The 25,056-nt window shown below is 34.1% G+C and overlaps 3 protein-coding genes across 8 annotated transcripts; 2 read left to right on the top strand and 1 right to left on the bottom strand.

The window, feature by feature from the left end:
- The first annotated feature begins 351 nt into the window (after nt 1-351).
- LOC105189937 (uncharacterized) lies at nt 352-2,607 on the top strand. The gene is made up of 2 exons (XM_025307195.1): nt 352-965; nt 1,149-2,607. Exons 1-2 carry the CDS (start codon nt 536-538, stop codon nt 1,445-1,447), a joined length of 729 nt encoding a protein of 242 aa, XP_025162980.1. The 5' UTR covers nt 352-535; the 3' UTR covers nt 1,448-2,607.
- A 310-nt stretch (nt 2,608-2,917) lies between these two features.
- On the top strand, nt 2,918-4,490 carry LOC112590497 (uncharacterized). Its single transcript, XM_025307194.1, has 4 exons — nt 2,918-3,014; nt 3,144-3,355; nt 3,470-4,364; nt 4,486-4,490. The coding sequence occupies exons 1-4, from the start codon at nt 2,918-2,920 to the stop codon at nt 4,488-4,490; spliced, it is 1,209 nt and encodes a 402-aa protein (XP_025162979.1).
- Nucleotides 4,491-7,924: 3,434 nt separating this feature from the next.
- LOC105189934 (putative glycerol kinase 5) lies at nt 7,925-24,068 on the bottom strand. Of its 6 annotated transcripts, XM_025307185.1 has the most exons (15): nt 23,889-24,068; nt 23,706-23,758; nt 23,314-23,404; nt 17,513-17,757; nt 16,786-16,879; nt 13,294-13,393; nt 13,034-13,193; nt 12,813-12,927; nt 12,426-12,619; nt 10,561-10,687; nt 10,075-10,179; nt 9,819-9,913; nt 9,357-9,532; nt 8,525-8,658; nt 7,925-8,395 (listed from the first exon to the last, which is right to left on the bottom strand). In XM_025307185.1, exons 4-15 carry the CDS (start codon nt 17,603-17,605, stop codon nt 8,253-8,255), a joined length of 1,536 nt encoding a protein of 511 aa, XP_025162970.1. In that variant the 5' UTR covers nt 17,606-17,757; nt 23,314-23,404; nt 23,706-23,758; nt 23,889-24,068; the 3' UTR covers nt 7,925-8,252. The 6 variants fall into 6 exon arrangements, with proteins under 6 accessions (XP_025162970.1, XP_025162971.1, XP_025162972.1 ...); XM_025307186.1 differs by lacking the exon at nt 23,706-23,758; XM_025307187.1 differs by lacking the exon at nt 23,706-23,758 and having other exon boundaries at nt 23,314-23,397.
- Between the last annotated feature and the right edge of the window lie 988 nt (nt 24,069-25,056).

Below are 25,056 nucleotides of genomic sequence, written 5' to 3'. Positions count from 1 at the left end.
GAAGAACGCTTCTCATTTTTTATAAACTTCATTTTCAAAAATGAAGTTTCAAAAATTAAGTTTCAAAAAAGAACTTCATTTTCAAAAATGAAGTTTATAAAAAATGAGAAGCGTTCTTCTTTAAACGACGATTCCTTACCACGTCTTATGCGGCTCGCTACATGCAATATGCAAATTGACGTTTCCGCTTTTACTAATAAAAGACGCCGAAAATTGAATTAAATATTCTTTATTTAACATATTTTATTTCGCTTCTGTTTAATTAGTTACGGGTTGTTACAGTCATCAGTGGATTAGGCCTACTGGGGATACCACTTTAAAAAAAACGCGTCAACAATAGTACCTCATGGGTGACGTGGAAAACTGTTGGAAACACGCTCCTGAGGCTCGAGCGGCTTGTTGGCAGCATGCGGAGTGGCGAGATAAAGGGAACAGCGGTGGGCGGAGATAGTCGAAAATCGGCCGTCGCGTGCATTTTTTGCCGAGCTCTGACTTATAACATAACCACGCAGCGCGTATGTAGGTGCATACAGAAATGTCGTCAGACAAATCGCGATTTAAAGATAGGTTTATGAAGAAACAAGAAATACGACGAAGGAAAAAGGTGCGAGAGGCCAATTCTAAGCGATGGCAAGAATGTCGTAGTGATAGTTTCAATTCTACGCGAGATCAGCAAAATGCATGTGCATCGACAAAACCCGCTTGTGTTGGAAATCGAATTGTCAATATACAAGCTTTAGGGAAAAATCTCAAGTGCCATAGCTGTAAAAGTACTTTATCTTTAGAGAATATTGTGAACGAAACAAAAAAAGGATTACATTCAATCTTCACCGTAATTTGTCAGCAATGTCAAGTCGCTTGTCGGGTGGACACCGGAGATAATCACGCTGTCAATAACGAGGCTACAGTTTATCTCATAGACAAGATTCACAATGATCTCACAACAAATGTAGTTTTAGGTAAGTTCTAATATCTTTTTTGTGTCAATAACTATGTAGCTTATAAACTACCTATAGTATTATTTATGCACACATCATTTATTTAGAAATACTTGAAGAGTAAAATCATTCTTTACAAATATAAATTAAATCTTAATTTTATGTATATTGCATACTATATTTAATAATATATGACAAATTTATTATTAGGTATGTTACATGCTGGAGTGGGTAGTACAGAATTAAACAAGATTTTAGCCTGCCTCGATATTCCTACAAGCTCACCTAGATTATTAAAGAAATATGAACAGGAGGTTGGACCAGCAATTGAAGCAGCAGCTAGAAGAAGCTGCAGAAAAGCTGCATCTACAGAAAGAAAACTAGTCTTAGAACAACTAGATGAACTTGTAACGGCCGAACTCCGCGGTTCGGTCGTCGCTACGCGTTGTGCGCGGATAAGACTCGTCGGAGTCCGGGTTCGAGGAGGAGTAAAGCAGCGAGACACTTGAGAGTGGAAATATAAATAACTTAGATTTATTCTATGCTTACTTATATACAAGAGCTCGGCCCCGAAGGCGTTGTCGCGGGTCGCGTCTATTAGGCGCGTCGGTACGGTACGGTGCGGTGCGGTGTGCGGTACACGCGCGTATAGAGACGGACAGGCCGCGCGGGAGGCGGGGCCTATTGCGCGATGCGTGTAGACGGTAACGGCGCGGTGATCGGTCTCGCTTCGCGACACTGGGCGTCTCGGACAATTATCGCCCAATACTCAGCTCGAAATCGCTCGCGTATAGATGGTCGCCGGGCCGGAGATTTCGACTCTCGGTCGAACGCACGCACGCAAGTCGCAGAATGATTTCGTCCGTCGGGGCCGAGGATTCTCGACAGAGAAGACGTACGCACCTTCCCTTTTCCCTACGTTCGCGGAGGAAAGCGACCAAGTGCTGCGGACACTCAGCGGAGACGGCGGACGCACCGTCCTGGGTCCTTGGTCGCTAGACGGATCGTCTAAAGGCTGAGTATGTTCAATGGAGTTCGCCGACGGACGAACTCCTGACTCAAGGCGGCGGATAAAGGCTAGAGATTGCCGAGTACGCTCGACTGAGCACGTGCACGCACGAGCCCAGGAAGACGGGAGACGGCCAAGTATCGAGCACGCTCGATCGAGACTGCGGACGTAAATCCCGTTTGCTTAGTCGCCGGTCGGGTAGTCGGAAAACGGAAGGCAGAGCGAAACGGTCCGGATATTCTCACTATCGGCATGAAGCATCTAGGTCGAATCGGCGGTACGGATTGGTCTGGTCTGGTGTTCAGGAGCTCGATCGCCGCCGTTTTATAGTCGTATTCTCTACGACTGATACGGCGGCGATCGAGCGGCGCGCCTATCAGCGCGAGACACGGCGACGGCGCGTGATCGCGGTCGCACGCGCTAGCGGCAGCGCGTGATCGCCGCGGCGTGCGATAGCGGCGACGCGAGATAACGGCGCGCGATCAGTAATCTCGATTGATTAGGATGGCGCAAAGCGCCGTTCTTCGGCCCGTGGTCGGTCGGGCTGGTGGTAACGAGGTGCATTTGCGCCTCGTTACAAACTACGTAAAGAAATGTAAATATAAATGCGTAACTTGAATATGAGTTTTCAATGTATCAAATTGTAAAAATGTATGAATTATTCATACGTGTAATCTTAATTTATACCACAACGATCATTTAATTTACTACTGATCTTTTTATTTAATGATATAACTTTTAAGTTTATTATAAGAATTTAGAAATATTTATTGCACTAAGCTATTGTAATGTTTTTTACTTTTATTATATAACTATAAAAATCGTATGAATAAATTTATAAAATACAAAATGGTTGAATTCTGAAATATAATTCATTAAAAATGTTACATTTTTTATTTCATTTTAATTTTTTGTTTTTTTACATTTTATTTGCAGGCCTCATGAAATTGGAGATGAATTTATGAATGAAATGTCAGATGTAGCTCGAGCAGACTGCAATAATAACGATGAAGATTTTGATAAAAGTTTAGGTGCCCTTGTAAATATTATTATATCATATGATATGGGTTGGTCAAAACGCGGGAACGGTAGAAGCTACGATAGTCTGAATGGTTATGGCGCAATAATTGGCTTTTTATAAAAAAAAATTTTAGATTATCGAACTCGAAATAGAAAATGTCACTTATGTGACCTAGGCAGACCTGTACATGAGCATGATTGCCGCAACAATTTTACTGGTAGCGCAAAAGCTATGGAAGCTGATGCTGGCGCCGAATTAATTACTAATAGCAGCATATTAAAAGAAGCTAATCTTAAAGTTAAAATGGTAATTGGAGATAAGGATAGTTCGCTAATGGCTGCTGTTAATAAACAAAATAAAGAATCTAAATTAGCTGATACGAACCATGTGAATAAAAATTTATCTAAAAAAATTTATAATCTTCGGTCAAAACATAAAGAATTGAACAAAAAAGGATTTATATCTCACATTAAAAAATGCTTTAGTTATGCTATTTTCCAGAATAAAGGGCGTAGTAAAGATCTAGCTAAAAATGTAAGATGCATTCCTGATCATCTGTACAACAAACACGATAATTGCGGCACTTGGTGCAAAAATATTTCTGACGATAAGACTGGATTGTATCAACCAAAGTTTATTATTAAGAGCGAAGAACTTTACTGTGATTTACAAAATATATTTGCACTATACGCCGATAATGCGTTTAAATATTGTATATCGGCATATAGTCAAGCTAATGAAGCATTTAATCACACTGTGACTAGCAAGTTTCCAAAAAATGAAAGTTATAATACTAGTACATCAGGAGATATTCGAGTAGCTAGTGCTGTTCTTACAAAGAACGTAGGAAACGCTTATTTAATAGAGATAAAGAGAGACTTGGGTGTTCCTATAAATAATCACTTGATAGATTATTGCAAAAAGTTAGATGAAAATAGTAGCAAAAAATCTACCAAAGCGCAAACTAAAGAGCAGAAACGTCGTAGAACTCAGTTAGTTTCAGAAAGAGAAAAATTACGTATGACTACGGAAAGAACAGAAGGAGTAACTTATAAGTCAAATATTGCTTTTGAGATACAGCATATTTATGAAAATTCTAATTCAAATGAATTAGTCAATAAAACAGCTTTACAAGAAGAAAATAGTATTATCGTTATATTCGATTTGGAAACGTCAGGTCGAGGGCGGAATGCTGATATTTTACAATTAGCAGCTGTAGCTAATGATAATGTATTTTCAGTTTATATCGAACCAACTCAAGCTATCAATAAATCTGCCTCCGAAATTAATGGTCTACAAAATATCGATGGTGAATTATATTTAAGAAATAAAAAATTAACTACAGTACCTATAATAGACGCGTTATTGGCATTTCATGCATTTTTAGATAAATTAAGTAAAACTTGTTTACTAGTTGCTCATAATGCAACTTTTGATATATCGTTTTTGTTAAAAGAGTGCATTAAACATTCATTAGTTGAAGAGTTCAATAAAATTGTTTATGGATTTTGTAATAGTTTAAAAATATTAAAACAAAAATTTCCTGAACGTAAAGGAAAGGGAATGTTTACACTCTCTCAACTTGCACAAGATTTGTTAAACAAAAATATTTCTAATGAAAACTTTCATAAGGCTACTTACGACGTTCTACTATTACAAGAACTAATCAATTCAAATATATCTTTTGATATATTAACCAAAAATGCTACTGCATTTACGTTAAATGTAAATAATTATATTAAAAGAAATAATATCACCGCTAGAGTGGAGGGTTTTGCGGCTTTAAAGAGTACGCTCTCTTCTTATATGATAAAAAAATTTCGTCGTTAGGTATAAGTTACAATCAGCTAAAAGAATTTTATGAGCAAAAAGGAGAGGCATCATTTATGTTATTTTTATTCGAAGTAATAAACAAAAAGCCTCGTATAACAAAAGATCCTGTTATTTTAGAAAAAATTACTAATCATTTCAAAAGCTTAGTATAGATTCCCTAAAAAATGTTACGTTTATAAAAGTATTTAAAAGATTATATTTTTAATAATTTATTTCCCACCTACATTATATATCATTCTGTTTAAATAAATCACATGCCTATATATTATTTTGTTGTATTTCATTATTTTTATAATTCATTTTATACATATCATTAAAAAGAAGAAATTAATTTTTTAAACATTATCTAACGCCAAACGTATTTGAATGTATTTGAATATCACGCGTAGCAGATAGAGGCGTTGCCACATCTATCGCTTTCTCCCGTCAGCTGCTATGAAAATGTAAACAATGATGATATTTCGTGAAAGAAGGAGGGCGTACTAGGTGGCGACGGGACGCCGTGCGTTCGGGACCTGCATCTCATTTTTCGTTCCGAGGAGAGAAAAATATCGAGAGCGCGGTAGTCGCTAGACCGGGAATCGAACCCGGGTCTTTCGCTTGCCGGGCGACTGCTCTAGACCACTGAGCTATCTGACGCTCCACGCTCACGACACTCTCCCCTCCCCAGATAACGTTGAGAGATATCGTTCGGAAGCGACATCTCTAGTGCTATCCCGAGCGCACGGCGACTACAGAGAGAGGCATTGTTACTTGTACCTGGTGGTACAAGCTGACAGTCTCTCAAAGTCAAAGGTTGCTATCCTTTTAAGACCTGCTGTCCATGTATGCCGACCTCCACCGTTGCCCCTCCTTATCCGGTGCAAATAATAGAAATAAGCCCCGGGGTCGACGCCATATTTTGGCTGCCCCCGGGCGCTTGCGTTTTTTTTTTTTTTGCAACACCCCGAAGGGGGATCTCCACCATGAAAGAAGGAGGGCGTATTTCGATTTTTGGATGATTATTACACAATAACTATGTGGACAAGCTTTTCCAAAAAAATATGTTTCTTAAAGGGTTTAACTTGTTTTGTCTAGAATGAGATATTTATCATGACTCCTTGTGATGCAGTGGCCATTGAAAGGATTTTTTTCCTCATACGTCAGAATAAAAAATGTTAAAAAATAGTAAAAAATAGGCAATTTAAAGAATTGTTTAGCCTCTAATTAAGTTATATCACTATAAAAATTAATTTTCTGCAAACTATGCCATCAGTTTGTGAAAAGTCATTTAATTTGCAAAAAAGCATGCATAACTAAATTGAAATTTTAGACAAAAATGGCGAAGTTCGATTGGATATTTCTCGTAAACTAGACGGTCAATTTAGCCAAGATTTCGCAAAGTAACTTGTTAATATAAACATTAATTTTGTACAAAATTTCAGCGTTGTAGCATAACTTTTATTTTGAGGAAAAACTACCTTAAAGAATCGCACCACAGATCGGAAAAGCGAGATGCACACATATTCTCACTCCTGTGCATCCGAAGTTTCTTACTTTCTTATTGAATCGAAATTTTCCGTGATTCGGACTTTATTTTAAAATATCTCCACTTAGAGACAACGTACACAAAAATCACAAGAACATTCTGCTTTCTATTTTTTAAGGCCGAATCGATTAAGGCTAAAAAATTCTCGATCGGTTCAGCCATTGCTGAGATATGAATATCTCACCTCGCTTCAACTCGCAGTTTTACGTATAATAGACATGGTGTACCTCGCGCCGTTCGGGCGCAACTTCGGCTGCGATATTCACTGCCAGTACTGAAAATATATAGTTTGTGTCACCTATACTATAGATTTTCAGTGCTGGCAGTGAATATCGAAATACAGCCTTCGTTGCGCTTGAACTTGGCGCAAGACACTACCGTGCCTCTTGAAAATGGGTGATCATTGCCGGCGAGCTGAATTATAAGCATTCGGACTTTCTACTTGTTAATTAAAGTCAGCGAATTGATCTCGCTTAGAAGGGTGTTTGTTAATAAACTTAATATTCATAACATAATTAAACATTAGTGTTCCCTTAATCGAAGAGCACCAATACTGCCTCATGTCTTATAAAGGAAGGCTTACACTAAGCCAAGAGACATAAACTTATATTCTGTTAGAGAATATAAGGCCAGTGCAATTCTTACACGTGGAAAAGTGACATGTTCATGGCATGATTTATTCTTGTGTGCAATTTTTTTATTATTCGCTCAAGTGAACTTCTGTGACGTGTGACATATTCAGGAAACATGTAAGAAATTCCGAGTTCTCGATTTTTTGTGAAATACGATGTGTGAAAGCATAATTTCTACTCGTTTGATCAGCTGTTCGACCACGCGTTTTCTCGCGTGAATAGGCCTCTTTTTACGACTCTGCGTTAACCCTTTAACTGCTACGGTCGAGATAACTAGAGTGTGGAAAAAATGGCGGCCTTGCTACGATCGAGTTTACTCGATTCGGACTTTCAATGTGTAATACCTATTTAATTTAGTTTGTAAAAGTTTAGTTTAGTTTGTATTTTTTTTTAATAAAAAAATGTAAATTTGTGAAAATCTGAATTGTAAAAATAATTCAGCAAAGAGGGTCATACTGGCCACTTAATATCTCAGCAGTTAAAGGGTTAACTGTTGAAGCAAAAGGGGAGAATTCGGAACTTTTTACAAGCATGCTGAAGTCTTTTGTATGTTGTTTTAGAAAAATATCATTTTATTTTGAAATGGCACGCAAGAATTCTCAGCGTGGCATTTTTCGCATATGACGTCACAAATCCAATATGTCCGCGATGACCATCCAGGAGCCTTAAACATTCCACGCCAAGTATTATTAAATACTGTTAGGCACTTTCAAAGACGAATTGTACTTTGTCAATAGATAAATGGTGCAACTTTTGAGCATCTTCTTAATTAAAGAGTGATTGAATCACTTGAACCCTATGACATGGGTATACATGAATACACATCTTTAACTGGCCGGATCTATCCCCGATCTTGTCTTAACACTAAGAGGTCGAAATCATTCTTCGAAAAAATCATTTTAGCGATGTTTAAACAGCATTTTCATCCTGATGGAGGCGGAATATAAAAAAAAACATCAAGAATAAAACTCTCTTAACTTTTTATGTAGAATACAAATCTGTAGTAAAAAATAGGGGTTTCCATTAAAAAAGAACGAAGTTAACCTTCAAATAACCTTCAAAGTGACCTCCAAGATCAAAGTCAAGGTCGTCATCAAATGGTCCCCTCTGAACTCAACAACTTTTATCTGAAACATTTGCTGAAAATTTGATCATTCAGAGATGTTCGCATGAAGGTTTTAAAATGGGACACCCTGTATATAAAATATTTCCTGCATTTTTACGCTTTGATTGACGACTTAATGTAATTGTAAGATGCAAACTATCATTCCTTTTATTTCAAAAGTCATGGTCAATACCAATTTTTAAAACGATCAACCGCTCGTTTCCACTGATCTATCGTGTTTTTATAAGATATGCATATATCCTTATTGGGCTTGAATATTTTTTTCATTTGTTGAAGTTGTGATATTTCTTCTCTGCTATTCCACAATCCTGCAAGTAAATGAGGAACTGAAAGTTATTGTTCACTAAACATAAACATCCTAGTGAACCAATTATGAGCGTTTGTAAGACGAAATGGCGCGAAGTTCTTAAAAATTGTTTTTTTATGAACGATCATACCGCTTTCCAAGCCAGCCATGAAAGCTGATCCCAAGATAGACATCTCGACAGTTTCTGAACGCTCCACTTCCAATCCTGTTAAATCGCTCAGTAATTGCATAACGAAATCATTTTCGGAAACTCCTCCGTCGATCCTGAATAGTTATATTGCTCGTTCAGTCAAAATTCAATTCAATTTTGAAACCAACAAAAATTACATAGGAAGCCGATAACGTTACAAAAATAAAACTTTTTCTCTCATGTTAGATAACCTAGAAAGTTTGTGCTGTTTTAATCAACAGAGATAAATGATACACAAGGTAGGGTCAACAGTATTTTATTCAGAAAAGTAGTCATTATTTCGCCTTTTTAACTTAATTTTCTTAACCTTTTCTTAACAATCTAATAATTTCTCTATTGTTTGATAAAAATTTTCCTCTTTGCTATTAAAAGTGTTTCAACTCCCTTTCGACATTTTATCAATTTTTGTTAGTCTGACAAATTTCTGAAATCACTTTCGACCACAACGTTTGTTAACTCCATCTTCGAACGCGGAGGATATTTTTCGATCTCTGAAACCCTAGTACTCAATTTGAAAATTCATAAAATAAACAAGTTCGAATAATTGATTTTGACATAGTTATATTGAAGTCACTTTTTCAAAACTTTAAATAATTAATTCCCGTAAGTGTTATACACTGGTCAATTCTCTATTAAATAAACTTTTGTTTAAGTATATATAACCATACTTTTAATTGATAGTGTACGCATATGTAGTTTAACAATAACAAAACCTAGAAACGACACGAACTTTCTTGGTTACTTGATATTATCACTGTTGCATAATTTTCACCTGATATTTTTATATGTGAAAGAGGTTTCTTCCCAAAGGCAGTTGTAAAGCATTATTATTCTGAAAACAAGACTCTCCAACAATGATCGGACGATATGCGCTCTTTTCGTGGTAGGCTTCAATCCTATAAAACCTGCTGCGGCCGCGGGATTATTTATGGGTGCCTGAAATAATAACTATATATTCTGTTGTTTATATTGTATGTTATGTTACATGTTATTCCATTATTTTTTTATTCGCTCGTAAATATTCCCGATTTAATATGTTTTTTCTTTTGCGCATGCTTTAAACCATAACGGAAGAATGTCTGAAACAATTCTTTTAACTTCATCGCGAACGATGTCTCTCGCGTGTGATAAATAAAACACTCTTATCATAGCTTGATATTCGACTCGATGTCGAGACGGACAATTCGTCGTAACACGAGACTCAAAATAGCCAAAGTCTAATCTTATATCACACCTGAAGGCCGCTGAATGCTGGAATGAAGTATACTCCATCAGAATCATTAACCTTTTTTGCAATGTCAGCAGTCTCCTTGGCATTGTTTACAAGTCCTGTAGCAGTGACATGATTAAATTAACATATAATAACTAAAGTAAAAGCTTCTCGTAGATGAATGGGAACACATGTTCTCTTTCAAATAGAAAGAATCTGTCACAATAGAAAGAATTGTCGTAAATTTTTCACTTTCTCAATTCGTAAGCTAATGAATCACCTATTTCTTTGGCCCATTCGACTAATATGCCGGTGTCACTCGAGGATCCTTCCACGATATAAATCAGTTCATTCTTGATACGCCATCCGACAACCGGATAAAGACCTGTAAATAATTTCTGACTTCTATCTTGATATAGTTTATTTTCGAAATCTTTCTCATGTAGAATATACTCACATACAATATTCGCGCTGAAAAATCATAATACAAAGAGAATTTTTATAGAAGACATTAACATTCATGCATCCTGAGACAGAGAAAACTTGTTCGGCTAGAATATACTCATATTCAAAACATTCGAAGACAGTGTACATAGGTAATTATTTTACGTATAAATTTTTATATTGTGAAGTTAAGAAGATATCTGAACAAATTGTTAGTTAATTGTTGATTAATTGTTAATTAATTGTGATATGTAAACGTATACTTCGAATGTATTCAGTTTATGCTGTGAACAAACGTACGATGACAAGCATACGAGATTACCTTTAATAGATGCATGCGCCTCTTGTCCTGTGTTAACGTTCACGAAGGTGCCGGTTCCCATGGTGATCTTGAGGTCGCCAGGATAGAAGCATTTCGAACCAAATAACGACGCCGCTTGGTCAGCGATCTGATTTCATCGAATCATCATGAGAAACGAAAGAATCTCTTTGATATTCTCTTTTCTCGAAACGTATAATACCGGTTAAAAATATTTTACTACCAACAAAATTTCGGAAATTCGTGTATTAAATAAATTAAACATATTATATTGTTATGAATTAGTGGTTTTTTCATCGTAATAAAGTAAATGAATTGTACAAACGTGAAAAATAGAACTAAAAACATTAATAAAGATTATATTTTAGATCGAAATATCCGCCTTTTGCCTTACGTTCGTGAAGCTGTTCAGCTTCACACACTTTCGATATTCTTGCTATGAGTTTATTTAAAGAAGTTGATGCAATTTCACTCCAACATATCTGCAAATACTCCCAAAGCTGATTAAGATTGGTTGATCTCATTGCCCTGACTTTTCTGTCAAGTTCATCCCACAAAAGCTCAATGGGATTGAGATCGGATGATTGAGCAGGCCATGCCATATTCACCAACTCTCCTTGCTTCTCTTTAGACTCCACGTACCTTTTGCATAATTTAGAAGCATACTTCAGATCGTTATCCTGTTGCAAAACGAATCCTCGTCCGATTAATTTCTTCCCCGATGGGAGAGCGTGATATTACAAAATGCGATGGTAACGTTCTTTCGTCAAAGTATCTTTTATGTAAATGAAATTACCAACTTTATCGTTGCCAAAACAACCCCATACCATCACAGATCCGCTACTGTGCTTTACCGTAGGCGTAATATATTGATTTATGCAACGTTCGTCATGCATTCGACGGACATACACTCTTCTTTTTCTTCCAAAAATTTCAAATTTTGACTCATCCGTAAAAAGCATCTTTGACCATAACTCAACAGTCCATTTTGAATGTTTGCGAGTCCAACCGAGTCTTTTAATCTTATTTTGCTTTCTCAATAAAGACTTTTTAACTGCTATGCATCCCATTAGGCCATAATCTCGTAAACGACGTTGCACAGTTGAAGTTGACACTGGAATATCATGCATTCCATTCAATTCTTCACGAAGGTCCGGTGCTGTTTTAGTCCTCTCGCGTTTACTTGCGACGCAAATAAACTTATCTTCACTTTTTGTCATCGTTTGAGGTCTTCCCGATCGTGATCGTGAAGAGTTGGAGCCCGTTTCCATTTTTCTCCGCAAAATGTACAGGACAGTGGGATGTGTCACCAGTCTTTTTTGCTATTGTACTCGTATCAAGTATCCTTCCTGACGTAATGCTACTATCACAGCACGTTCTTCATTAGTAATTTCACGTTTCTTCGTCATATTTTTAACGTTAATAAATTTTAATAATACGCACTAAACAGAATTAGCTTGACATGTAGTATGTCTCGAAAACCGTGGCTTACTAACGACTATCGAGTATCAAACAATGATGCAGCAGTCTAAAATAGTTGGTATATAATGTTGCTATTTAGATACATACTTCGTGTACAAAACTGAAGGTTACTAACACACAGTGCGCGCCGTCAATAAATAGTGAAAGATTTAAATATTTCACGTTTCTGTGATCAGCCTCTATATATTCAATATTTAAGTACTTTTACCAGTAAAATCGAACATTACTACAATATCTTTGTTATATAAAATAAAATATAAATAAAGGTAACTAATGTTTATGTACATTTTAACATAAGATTACGTAATATGTAGATGGTAAAATATTTTTGACCGGTAATGTAACTTCAGTGGTTTCTTATACAATGAGGATACCTCGTGACTTACCGAGCAACAAATCCGAATTTCTCTGCCAAACATGCCCACGGGCGTAATTCCGAAGTCTCCTACTGTATCTACCACTTCTGGGAAAATGCTGCGCGGCAATCTCAAGATATTTATCGCCCATTCAGCCCATTGCATCGTGAACGGATCAAATATGCCAGTGGCTGAGGCACATGAAGTGTCCATTACATGTTTTCCTATTATATAAAAAAGACAAGAGAAAGAAATCGCATGACTATCGATTAATCGGAACATTCTGTTGTATATGTAGAAGAAAAAAGAAATATCTTATCGAGATTTTTCATAAGAAATTTTAGAGAATTCTAAGATATATTTAGAAATATAAAAAATAACGGATGCAAATTACTCCCTACTTCTCCAACTTCTTACCCGTTAATTTATACAAAAACCAAGAGTCGACACCTCCGAATGCCACTTCGCCCTTATCGGCGGCTTTCCGGAGACCTAATATGTTCTCAAAAACCCATATTAACTTCATGGTGACCTGCAAACAAAAACAAAATCACTAATGACAGTTTAGATCAGACTAAATGCTTTAGATGATCTAAAGAATCAGTTGAGAATAATTCGTGTAAGACTAGTGTACAAACCTGCACATTCATAAATTTCATCACGCTGCCTGCCAGGAACCGTTTGTTCTTCGTGAGCATGTACAAAAAGTGCGAACCCATACGTAGACCCTTTATTATCAATGACCGATTCCACTCGTCGACTAAGGTCGCCGCTCGTTGATCTTTCCATGTTATAAATCTGAAATATCAGCGACGCGTAATAATGAAGCTTCGTTCTGATACGAAAGTATTTTTACCGATCGTCTTTATCGTGTCACGATATAATATTATATCCTTACCTGTGGAAAGGTAAACCGGTTTTTAAACTCCACGTGATGAAGGAAGCACGTTGTGACGAGATTCCCAAGGACTGAATTAATCTAGAATCGATTTTACTGCCTGCAATCATAAACAAGGCCAATTGATCTAATTCGAGTTGCGAACGTAAGACATATAGTTACGATAACGTAAAATAGAGCATACAAATAAAAAGAAGGCAGTCATGTGAGTAACGAAATTCAACTAACTATAGGAGCTAATCTATAATTATTCTTCCTTGTCTCGTCTTTATTTTCAGATTTTTCATTTTTATTTTGCAAGTACAGTCGAGAATTTTATTCACTATTGTGTTTTAATTGTGAAGATTTTCATGATTGATCATGGAAGAGAAAATTCCGCTACTCATACAATCGGTCGATAAAAGAAAAAAAAGAAAAAAAATGACAATAGAAACAATTCTATGAAATCGAGTCGAATGCTACGATAAAGCTTACAAATACAATAGACAATCTGAATTGGAGCTTCGAGCGAAATTATACACATGAATAGCAAGCATCTAAATTGATAGAAATAAATGCGACGGGTGTGGCTAACACCTAAGAATGGCATAATTTCTTACTTTTGATGTGTCCGATTGGTATCACCTCAGTTAACGATGACAAATTCTGGAACAGATCGAGATACAGAAATGAGGTTTAGCACACATTCGATGGGTAGCCGAGGTTTTAATTTAAGCCGACGTTAATCTTGCTTCTATGCGACAGGATCGATTGAATTTTATTTAGCTTCATCAATCGCATCTGTATAATGCGTCATGCGAAATTCAAAGATCAAATGCGTCTCAAATTGAAACCTCAAGTATCTACTGAAAAATGCGTGAAACCAAAGTTTTCTGCGTTCATCCATTCCAGATTATTCATTAATGGCTCATGAAAAGCCCCCTTTCTCCCCAATAACGCGATTATTTCGTTCCAAGCGTTCTTGTTTTAAATTTTGATTGTTGATACGAGGTGGTGTTACAAGTATTGAAGAATACGAGTATTATTATGTGTTATAACATTTTATTGTAAAAAAATCCATCTTTATACAAATTTTTGTAACTAAAACATTTTTATATCAAATTCGCCCCATTCTTTAAATTAATCACCATCCTATCTAGGCTATTCTCAGAAATTCTAGTTTTTATTATTACTTACTAATTGTATGCATTACGTATTAATCGTGCTTCTTTTTTGAACAAGAATTTATTTTGGCTCTTAAATAAATATGTAGGGTATTTAGCGGTACGGTTCGCATAATTTTTTAGACATTTTAAACAGTTTGAAAAAAGATGTAAGATGTAAAGTGAACGTTTATCTGCTTCATACATCCTATTAGAATTATATATTCCTTGTTCGCCAGATCATTTTATTGGAAAAGTAATATTAGGTCATTAAATATGAAATGTCCGATTTCCTTAAGTATAATACTAAGTTCGACAGTCGATATCTCTGGCATTTCATCTTTAAAGTTTTTGGTATTTCTTTTGTTGTGAAGGTATATCATCACTTCTTCAAATGTATGTTTTGGTCTGTGATTATCTTTCGAATTTTGTCTTTGTTACAGCAATTTTTGTGTAATTATGGATAAGTTAAAAGTTCATGTTATTTTCGAATATGAGTTCCGTCGTAGAACCAATGCAGCACAGACAACTCGAAATATTAACAAAGTGTTTGCTGAAGATGTGGCTAATGAACGTACAATATATCGATGGTTTGGGAAGTTTCGTTCTGGCGATTTTAATCTTGAAAACGAGCCACGTTGGTGACCTAAGACCAAGGATAATGATGAACTAAAGCTGTAGTGGAAGCAGATATATTTCAAACTATGTATGAATTAGCAGCAAGGTTTAACGTTACTATTCCAACAATATTGGATCACTTGAAACAAATCAGCGAGATAAAGAAGCTGGATAAATGGGTTCCGCATTAATTAAACGAGCGTCAGAAGAGAAGTCGTCTCGAAGCTTGCCTTTCTTCACTATCACGACGTAAAAGCAAAGCATTTTTACATCGTATTGTTACATGTGATGAATAGCGGATTCTTTTCGACAATTGCAAGTGTTCGGCACAATGATTGGATATGGATGAAATGCCGAAACACAGTTCGAAACCAAATATTCACAGAAGAAAACTAATAGTGTTTGTTTGGTGGTCCAGCGCTGATATCCACTGCAGAACCTGATTCATGAAACCTGATCAATCGATTACAGCGGATGTGTACTGTAACCAACTAGGCGAAATAATGAAAATGCTTGCGATCAAGCAGCCGAGATTGATCAATAGACACAGGTAATCCTCTTGTAAGACAACGTTCGACCACATGTCACAACGTTGCTCAAACTACAGGAGCTGAACCTGGAAACTCTCTGCCACCTACCGTATTCACCAGACCTTGTACCAACTGACTATCACTTCTTCCAGGCACTGGACCATTTCTTGCAAGGAAAAATATTCAATTCGCAACAAGCTGTGAACAACGTCTTCCATGATTTCATTGTAACCTGCTCTTCAGGCTTCTTCGCTGCTACATAAATAAGCTACCGTTAAGATGGCACAATTGTGCCGATAGTTTAAGTGCATATTTGGATTAATTATACTATTTCTAGTTTGAGATATAATAAATCGAACTTTTGATTCGAAATCGGACATTTCATACTTAACGACCTAATATTAAAACAGATATTTCGCATTAGCTCTGAAAATTGTATATAGAAAGTGCAGATATCGTTGTAATGTTGTCTTAAAATGTTTTTCATAATAATAATGTATTTTTCATAATAATAATAATGTTTTTCATAAAAATAGTCCAATTAAAACGGCTCAATTAAATAACGATCTATTATGCCGCACCAGACATTATATAATTTCTGTTATCATTCTATAAGTTAGAGTTTTTCTATTATTTTTAAATAGCTATTAATATTAATAAAAATTATGTTTTTGATAGTATGTTGAATTCGTTTTGAAGCATTCTATAATATTATGTAAAAAAAGATTTCATGACATCAATTTTAAAAAATTCGAGATGACCTTGATTTTTTATATGAAGAAATTTTTTTCAAATTTCTTTTATCGTAAGTTATAGTCTATATGAATTAGATGAACGTTCATCTTACAACCTTTTCTTTAAACTATCGGTAATATTTAAATCGTGTAGACGATTCGTGTATCGACTACGCTGAACACCCTATACATGTTACTTAGTTTCATAGACGTCAGCTTTAGTTATCAGATTTCGTTCGCCGCTTTCGTTAGTAGCAGTACGTATCCTGTACAAATTCTTAAATAAAGCAAATCATTTTCAATTTCAAAATCATTTTATACTACGTCTCGCATGTAACAACACACGTTATGAGAATTGCGTACATGGATCTCGCTTCGATCATTATTATGACGATTAAGAAAAGTTAAAGTTCAGTAGATTGATATTCTCAAATCGATTAGGCAACATGATGACGCCAAATAGCTTACCGTCTAATGTGTCCTTGATAACTTTCATTATTATCTCCCACAGATCATTGGGATCTATTTCCACGTAGCCAGGCTGTGGATAGATCAATTTTACCTAGGTTGAAAATATTTCTATTAATTACGATAACGAATAAAATAACATTCAATTAACTCCATAAAACTCCCGCTAAACAGTTAAATATATTTTAAATATAACATTGATTTGTTCTTTATATGGGCCAAGTTAAATTCAAATAAAAACGAAGTTAAGTGTTAATTAAAGTCTTATTTGTTCCAAATATAAAATTAAATTTAGGCTCAGTTTTGGTTAGATGCATATTAAATATTAATATGATCTATATATGCGCCTAGATAAAGTTAATCTGATAGTAAGATCATATTTAAATTTAATTTGGATGAATATTAAGAACATATCTGAATTAAATTACTTTTTAATTTAATATTTGGTTTTAATTTGAATTTAACTCGGTCCATATAAAGGACAAATGTGAACCATATTTAAAATGTATTTAACTGTTTTCGCAGGATTTCAAGAATATAGTGCAGTCTAACTTGATAACCCTTCATTTTTCCCACCACTCGCTTATCAACGTTATCATGTTATAACGTCATTAACGTTACACGCCGCTTCAAGAATTATCTGCACTGCGGCCTACGCTCCTCTTTCAACAATTTGCCGTTCAAAAATGCGAAAATTCCGTATCGAGGATAATCAATCGCGACAAACCTTCTCCGATGAGGAAGCTACTGTGATTGCGTTCTTGTCTAGGATATGGAAGCGTACTGTGGTGGTGCCGATGTCGAGCGCTGCGACGTACATGATGATCACTTCAATGTAGCGTATTCTTGCGGAATTTGAAAATTTCTTAAGATGCACACGATGTATTCACACGAGTGCACCCACGCACTCACATACGATCGATCGATCGATGTAGCAGCGATTGCAAGTCGCTAGATCTGTTCGCTGGAATTCTGTCCCTCCAATACACCAGCGAATATCGATTCAACACACATTTGCAGTTTCGACGATTTGAGTACAAGTTACCGGTGACGTGAAACAGGCAATATTAACGAACCACGGATCAGAGTATGAACGAGCAAACTGGTTGGTGATTGACACACAATTCTACTCTCATGCACACTCGCTTATCGCCACTCAACTGCCACTCGACGATTGTAATAGTCGTGCATCACGCATGCTCTTGAACGACGGAAAGCTTTATCAAAAGACTAACTACGCACTACATAATAAAGCAACAACTCTAGACTGGTTTCCTCGGTTGTGAGTAGGGCAAATGACAAGTCGCATGCTGAACATCGCATCGCATAATGGATCAAACAAGATGCTAACACACGAACGTAAGCTAAACAATTTTTCCATAATCATTGTTCATTAACAAATTTAAGCTGCAAATAGTTTTACGCAACTAAAAATGACCGATTTTCCAAACAATCTCTTTAATATTCATATCAAATATCGTTTTGAACCTTATAACTCAAATAGATTTCTTTTCCTTTTATCCATGAAACTTCATCCCATGAAGCTTCAAAACAGTGTAGCTTTTCTATATGCAAATATTTGGATATATCAACTTTTCACATCTTAATAATATATTTCTTTTTGATAAAGAAAAATACTTCTGGAATATGTAAACATTAATGTAACAAAAATGGCAACTATTCTTCTGTATCCAAAGAATCAAATATCATGAACAAATTCAAGTTATTATATAGAAAAATAGCCAATAGTAGCCAAAGTTTTGTTGATTTTACATATTTAAATAAACCTTTTATTTAACGAATCCATTGATTGCAGCTGCCCAGATGTTCATTCATGAAATGAAAGAAAATCTCGGAGGGACATATAGAGCAAAAATTATCACACATTGATGATAATGACGAGAAGTTTCATTTGTTTAATTTCGCAATTTCTAAGTCATAGATTGTGTGCGTATGTGCATGCGTGCGTATGTATGTGTACATGCACACACATGTATATAAATATATATTTAATATTTGATTTGGTTTCTAAGTTAGCGCCGCATTCTTCATGAATTTGTTTCCGACGTTTCATAAACATTTCAGTATTTCTTCGTGAGGTACGACCAAAAATTTCAGAAAAATAATCAAGAAGTGGAACACACATGTACGCGGTTTATCTTTGCATCCACATCCTCTCCATGAGAAAGTTACGAGTTATAAATAGAATGTTAAAATTTACCTGCGACCTCGAAAAATGCGACCAATGGAAAAATACAATTTCCCAAAATATTGAAAACTTTGATTATAGAAATATAGACTGCCAATAGCTAACTTCAGACTGGTAGCTAAGATGTGTCGCGCCTCTATCAACTAAGTGAGGAATCCCAGAACTAAAATTCTGTCATTTATCAAATGCTTGGTCTAACGCAGAGCTCGGCAAAAAATGCACGCGACGGCCGATTTTCGACTATCTCCGCCCACCGCTGTTCCCTTTATCTCGCCACTCCGCATGCTGCCAACAAGCCGCTCGAGCCTCAGGAGCGTGTTTCCAACAGTTTTCCACGTCACCCATGAGGTACTATTGTTGACGCGTTTTTTTTAAAGTGGTATCCCCAGTAGGCCTAATCCACTGATGACTGTAACAACCCGTAACTAATTAAACAGAAGCGAAATAAAATATGTTAAATAAAGAATATTTAATTCAATTTTCGGCGTCTTTTATTAGTAAAAGCGGAAACGTCAATTTGCATATTGCATGTAGCGAGCCGCATAAGACGTGGTAAGGAATCGTCGTTTAAAGAAGAACGCTTCTCATTTTTTATAAACTTCATTTTTGAAAATGAAGTTCTTTTTTGAAACTTAATTTTTGAAACTTCATTTTTGAAAATGAAGTTTATAAAAAATGAGAAGCGTTCTTCTTTAAACGATGATTCCTTACCACGTCTTATGCGTCTCGCTACATGCAATATGCAAATTGACGTTTCCGCTCTTACTAATAAAAGACGCCGAAAATCGAATTAAATATTCTTCATTTAACATATTTTATTTCGCTTCTGTTCAATTAGTTACGGGTTGTTACAGTCATCAGTGGATTAGGCCTACTGGGGATGCCACTTTAAAAAAAACGCGTCAACAATAGTACCTCATGGGTGACGTGGAAAACTGTTGGAAACACGCTCCTGAGGCTCGAGCGGCTTGTTGGCAGCATGCGGAGTGGCGAGATAAAGGGAACAGCGGTGGGCGGAGATAGTCGAAAATCGGCCGTCGCGTGCATTTTTTGCCGAGCTCTAACGCAATGTTAACGTGATAATTAATACAACAAAAAGCGTGAATATGGTTATTAATTGTTTCGTACAAGGCTGCAAATCATCAAAATATCGTAGCAAAAAAGAAACAGAGAAACGTTCTGTGCCTTGCTATGAGTAAGTTAAAAATTTAATATTTAAATCTAATTTCTATATTTTGTGTTAGGATGAAATATAAATATAATTATAATGTTACTTATTTTTTTAGCGAATAAAGTTGAATATTGTACGATTTGAAGAGTAACATTTTTACTATTATTTGCAGATTTCCTAAAGATGAAGATCTTGGGGAAAAGTGGATAAATGCTTTAGTCAGCTCGAATAAGTAAAGTAATGGTAGAAATTCAACGAAATATAGTCGAATCTGTATTAAACATTTCGCATTTAATGCAATAGAGCAATTTGGTATGAGTGTTCATCTGAAAAAGGATGCAGTTCCTACTATATTTCCAAATAAGCCTCATGAAGATAAGATATAATTGCATTATTAGTAATCAATTATGTAATTTTAGAGTTGTACATTTATCATGAAAAATTGCAATATCTTTTGAAATATACAATATTGTATAATACATATAAAATAATATATATAGAGCATTATGTGATTAGCAAAAAAATTGTATATAATATTATACATAATTTAATATTTAAATCTACATATGTAAGGGTCATTATGTTATATGTGAAACAAAAAAGTTTAATGTAATATGCAAATATATATATATATAAACTAATATTTTATAAAGTATATGATTGATTTATCATATTGATTTGTTTATATAATGAGGAACTATCTACATGTGAAGACATGGAATCTGCTATCCACTCTGATGAAATATATATTAATTATACTTCCAGACATATTCCAAATGATATAACAGAACATAATAAATTGCAAGAAATAGAATTAGTGCAGAAACCAGTGACAGACACAGAACATGTGTGCGTATTTAAAGAAAGACAATTATTAGTAATGACTTTGAGTGATGATTAGTAATGACAATTATTATTTTATACACCTTAGTAAGAATTATAATATTCCTATATTTTTGGATGCTGCACACATAATTAAATTAATACGAAATACATTAGCTTAAATTTTGTATGATGGTGATGACAATGCAATTAAATGGGAATATTTTATAAAATTAAATAATATGCAACAAAACGGTTATTTCCATATGGCGAACAAACTCACTTCTAAACACGTGCAATGGTATAAAAATAAAATGTGTATAAAATTGGCTACACAAACTTTAAGCGAAAGTTGTTCTGTTACTTTTGAACAATTATATGAAGATCGACACCCTGATTTTTCTAATTGCATTGTTACTGCCACATTCTGTAGAACTATAAACGATATTTTAGATTGCCTTAATTGTAGAAACATATATAGTAAAAAATTTAAACAACCTTTATCAATAGGTAATGCAAAGAAAATTTTTATTTTTTTTTTATGAATGTATTCAATATTTATCAGTATTAAAACTAGAGGTTACTGGAAAACCGATTATACAAACAAAGTCGAAAACGGGCTTTATTGGTTTCATCATATGTATGAAAAATTTGAAAATGTTATTTTATGAGTATGTAGAAAAAGGATACTTAAAATATATAATATCTTACAAACTTTCGCAAGATCATTTAGAATTTTTTTTTCGTACATCAGAACCATGGGAGGATACAATAATAATCCAAACACAAAGCAATTTATAGCTTCTTATAAACGTCTTCTACATCACAACAAAGTAAAATCCTCCCTACAAGGCAATTGTGTTCCTTTGGATACTTCCATATTAAATGTTTCATGTGCCAAACAGCTAATCACGTTAAATACTGAAACTGGAGATAAAACTTGTCAGACAGATGAGGACATCTTAACAGATGAGTATTTTATCGATGATACACTTATAGATAATTGGAAAGTTTCACAATCTATATATCTTCCTGAAAATCATGTAATGATATATATTGCAGGATATATTGAGAAGAAATTGTTATGTTCTTTAAAATGTGATGTGTTGTGAACTACTAAATGACTGCAAAGAATTCACATCAAAGTTCATTGAACATAAAAGTTTGGACTTCTTAAGGTATCCATGAGTAGATACTTACAATATTATAACGAAAGGAACAAAAGTTTTTGATTTTCGGCTAAATAGTCAGTTGACTAGTTTCAATGCTTTTCATAAGATGATTCCCAATACTTTAAGAAATATTAATATATCTACATTATTTATAAACTTTGATATGCATACACATGAATTTATGGAAGTGTTACGTGTTATGGAAAACCATAAATTTATATTAATAAAATCAATTGTTTTTCTTTTTTAAAATAAAATTGTTTCATTATGGCAAAACTACCACATTAAAAATACACCATACTTTTACCAGGCATGATTTAACAAAAATTATTCTTTTTAAGGGTCAGTTTTGTTATGGATATAATGTTTAAATATTATTTTTAATATTTATATTTATTTTGCCTTAATTATGCTTGCATTTGTTAAATTGCGTTATTTCTTGTTAGTCTTAATTATGTTTGCGTTTGTTAAATTATGTTTATTAAAAGATAATATTTTTGTTCTAAATTCAATATATATTTTAATATACATATATTCTTCTTTATTGTTGTATATTTTGTATTATATTGCATTTATTCACTCCAAACTTCTCTTTACATTTTATAATTATGTAATTTATCACCTCATAATCTAATAAAATCGACTAAATTAACTAAAATTATTTTGCATTTATGATATATAGACTATAAAATATCTTTTATTATGATAGATACATCTTAAGATATGTTTAAATTTCCTGGTTTTTGGTCGATAGGGTTGGGCTTAAATCTCGAAAAATATCGAAGATGTTGGATATATTTTTCAGTACAGCGATGAATGGGAAAAATGGGGTACTGATAGTCCATATTTCTATAGTCAAAGATTGAAAAGTTATAAATTGTTAAGGTAAAATTCTTATTCAGGGGAGGATACTGCAATGACACTGATCTTGACACATATTATCAAGAATATTATTCTGAACATGCAAAAAGTTTTAGCGATCACCCGTTGTTTGTTAAAAAATTATTAACAAATGAAATTATATTAATCGAGCATGCAATAATTTTAAATGTATCAACATGCCCTGTGTATTAACTATGTCCAGTCTTCCTATCTTATATAAATCTTCATATATCTTCTACATCATCTTTGATATTTTCACAGAGTAGTATTACCATCTTTTTTGAATGTGGGACTTCATCGGAAGATGTAGTTTGATATCTATAAGGTTTTCCAATATTGTGTCCTGGCCGATCAATCTTATAGCTATAATTATTATAACCTGAATCAATCTCATGTAGAAAGGAAATAACGAATGATATAAGCTGTGAATGTGAAGCCGTGAGAGAAAGTGGACATTAACCATGTCATATATAAACGTAAGCTGCATGATGAGGAGAGAAATTATATGTAAAAGATTGGACAAGTTAAAAAAATGAATGTTATTTGCTATAGACAAGAGTGAGTGAGAAGGAGGATTGGGAAACACTTCAGATTATTTTTCATTTTATGAGAAAAATAGGAATAATAAAAACGGGAGATATATTCAAAAAAATATATGACTTACTTTTCAGAAAGATAAAAGCTAATATAGTTGAATAAGCCTCGGGGTGGCAATCCCTCAATAGAGCAATGATTGAAATGATTGAAATAATCACAATATTAGAACAAAAAAGAAAAATTTCGTACACAGGTTATGTAGCGATTTCCGCAAAATAGATAATTTAATACAATATCTGTCTATACTTACGTATTAGCGTGTTAACCTATACGTGTTTAACGAGATTTATACAGGCTGCGTTCCAAAATGCGCTGACAGTACTGACCAGCCCCCCGTTTCTCGTAGTTTCAGGTGTCCACTTATTGAAGTCGCGGCGCTGGCAACAGTCAACACAGTTAGTATATATGTGTAATGTTAAAGGAAAAAGGTTATATGATATAGGACCAGTAAATGCGTTCCTACATATGTTACACTTTCTAAATTTTAATATGTAGTTACATAAATATACTGTTATATGATAGATAATACAATCTGTAATTTCAGGTAGATAATAATACTTTATTATGAACTTATTGAAAGTCCATTTGCTTTTTTCACAATAGCATAATACAAATTTATATGTATATGTTACGAATTCTTACTATAGATGTTTGATCCATAATAATATATATATATAAATTAATAAAAATATAAATATATATATATTTCTTTATAATTATATAATCAAAATGTATAACACAAAATAAAATAGATAGTATAAAATAAGGTAGGTACATAAATAATAAAGTATTTTTGTTGTTTTAAGATATTTTTTATTTAATTTTTATAATATTTCGCAGTTTTTTTAATATTTTGACTTTGTTTCTTTTTCACATTATTAATTTTATGACAATATTGCCTCATGCGCATACAGATGTAAAATTCGATTATTTTTGCTAAAATAGCATCACCATGTTCTTTACATGGAAAAGACAAATTTTCTGTATAAATATTATCTATAATGGTCTCATATACATCAGCACTATGACAATATTTTGAAAATAAGCTTTCTAAGTAAATTATAAATTTAAACATGTTTAAATTTGGATGTGTTAGACGACCATCAGTTTTGATATTTATTAACAGCGCTGCAGGAAAAGGCTACACGCTATGGGATCAGTAATAGCGTTCTTACATATATCACACTTTGTAAATTTTAAAATATAATTACATAAATATCTCGTTGTACAATAGACGATACAATCAGTTATTTCAGGTAGATGATAGTCATGATCTATTATTATATCATCAAGAATCCATTCACTGTATTCAACAGCATGATCCAACTTGTCTTTTAATTTTGTTAAGGATTTATCTGGTTTTTCATATAATTGTTTTATATCAGATATAGAAATTATAGGTTTTGTACTATCTGCAA

This window comes from Harpegnathos saltator, unplaced genomic scaffold, assembly GCF_003227715.2.
Source record: "Harpegnathos saltator strain DR-91 unplaced genomic scaffold, Hsal_v8.6 scaffold837, whole genome shotgun sequence".
Taxonomy (NCBI): Eukaryota; Metazoa; Arthropoda; class Insecta; order Hymenoptera; family Formicidae; genus Harpegnathos; species Harpegnathos saltator.
This window is presented reverse-complemented; position numbering and strand designations above follow the sequence as displayed.

Coding starts and splice junctions, on each gene's coding strand:
- LOC105189937 (XM_025307195.1), top strand. CDS start 536: ATGTCGTCAGACAAATCGCGATTTAAAGATAGGTTTATGAAGAAACAA. Junction 966..1,148: donor AAATGTAGTTTTAGGTAAGT/TCTAATATCTTT, acceptor ATTTATTATTAG/GTATGTTACATGCTGGAGTG.
- LOC112590497 (XM_025307194.1), top strand. CDS start 2,918: ATGTCAGATGTAGCTCGAGCAGACTGCAATAATAACGATGAAGATTTT. Junction 3,015..3,143: donor TATTATATCATATGATATGG/GTTGGTCAAAAC, acceptor TATGTGACCTAG/GCAGACCTGTACATGAGCAT. Junction 3,356..3,469: donor AATTAGCTGATACGAACCAT/GTGAATAAAAAT, acceptor GCTATTTTCCAG/AATAAAGGGCGTAGTAAAGA.
- LOC105189934 (XM_025307185.1), bottom strand. CDS start 17,605: ATGTACGTCGCAGCGCTCGACATCGGCACCACCACAGTACGCTTCCAT. Junction 12,620..12,812: donor GTTTTTGTATAAATTAACGG/GTAAGAAGTTGG, acceptor TTTATATAATAG/GAAAACATGTAATGGACACT. Junction 10,688..12,425: donor AAATTCGGATTTGTTGCTCG/GTAAGTCACGAG, acceptor CGATGAAATCAG/ATCGCTGACCAAGCGGCGTC.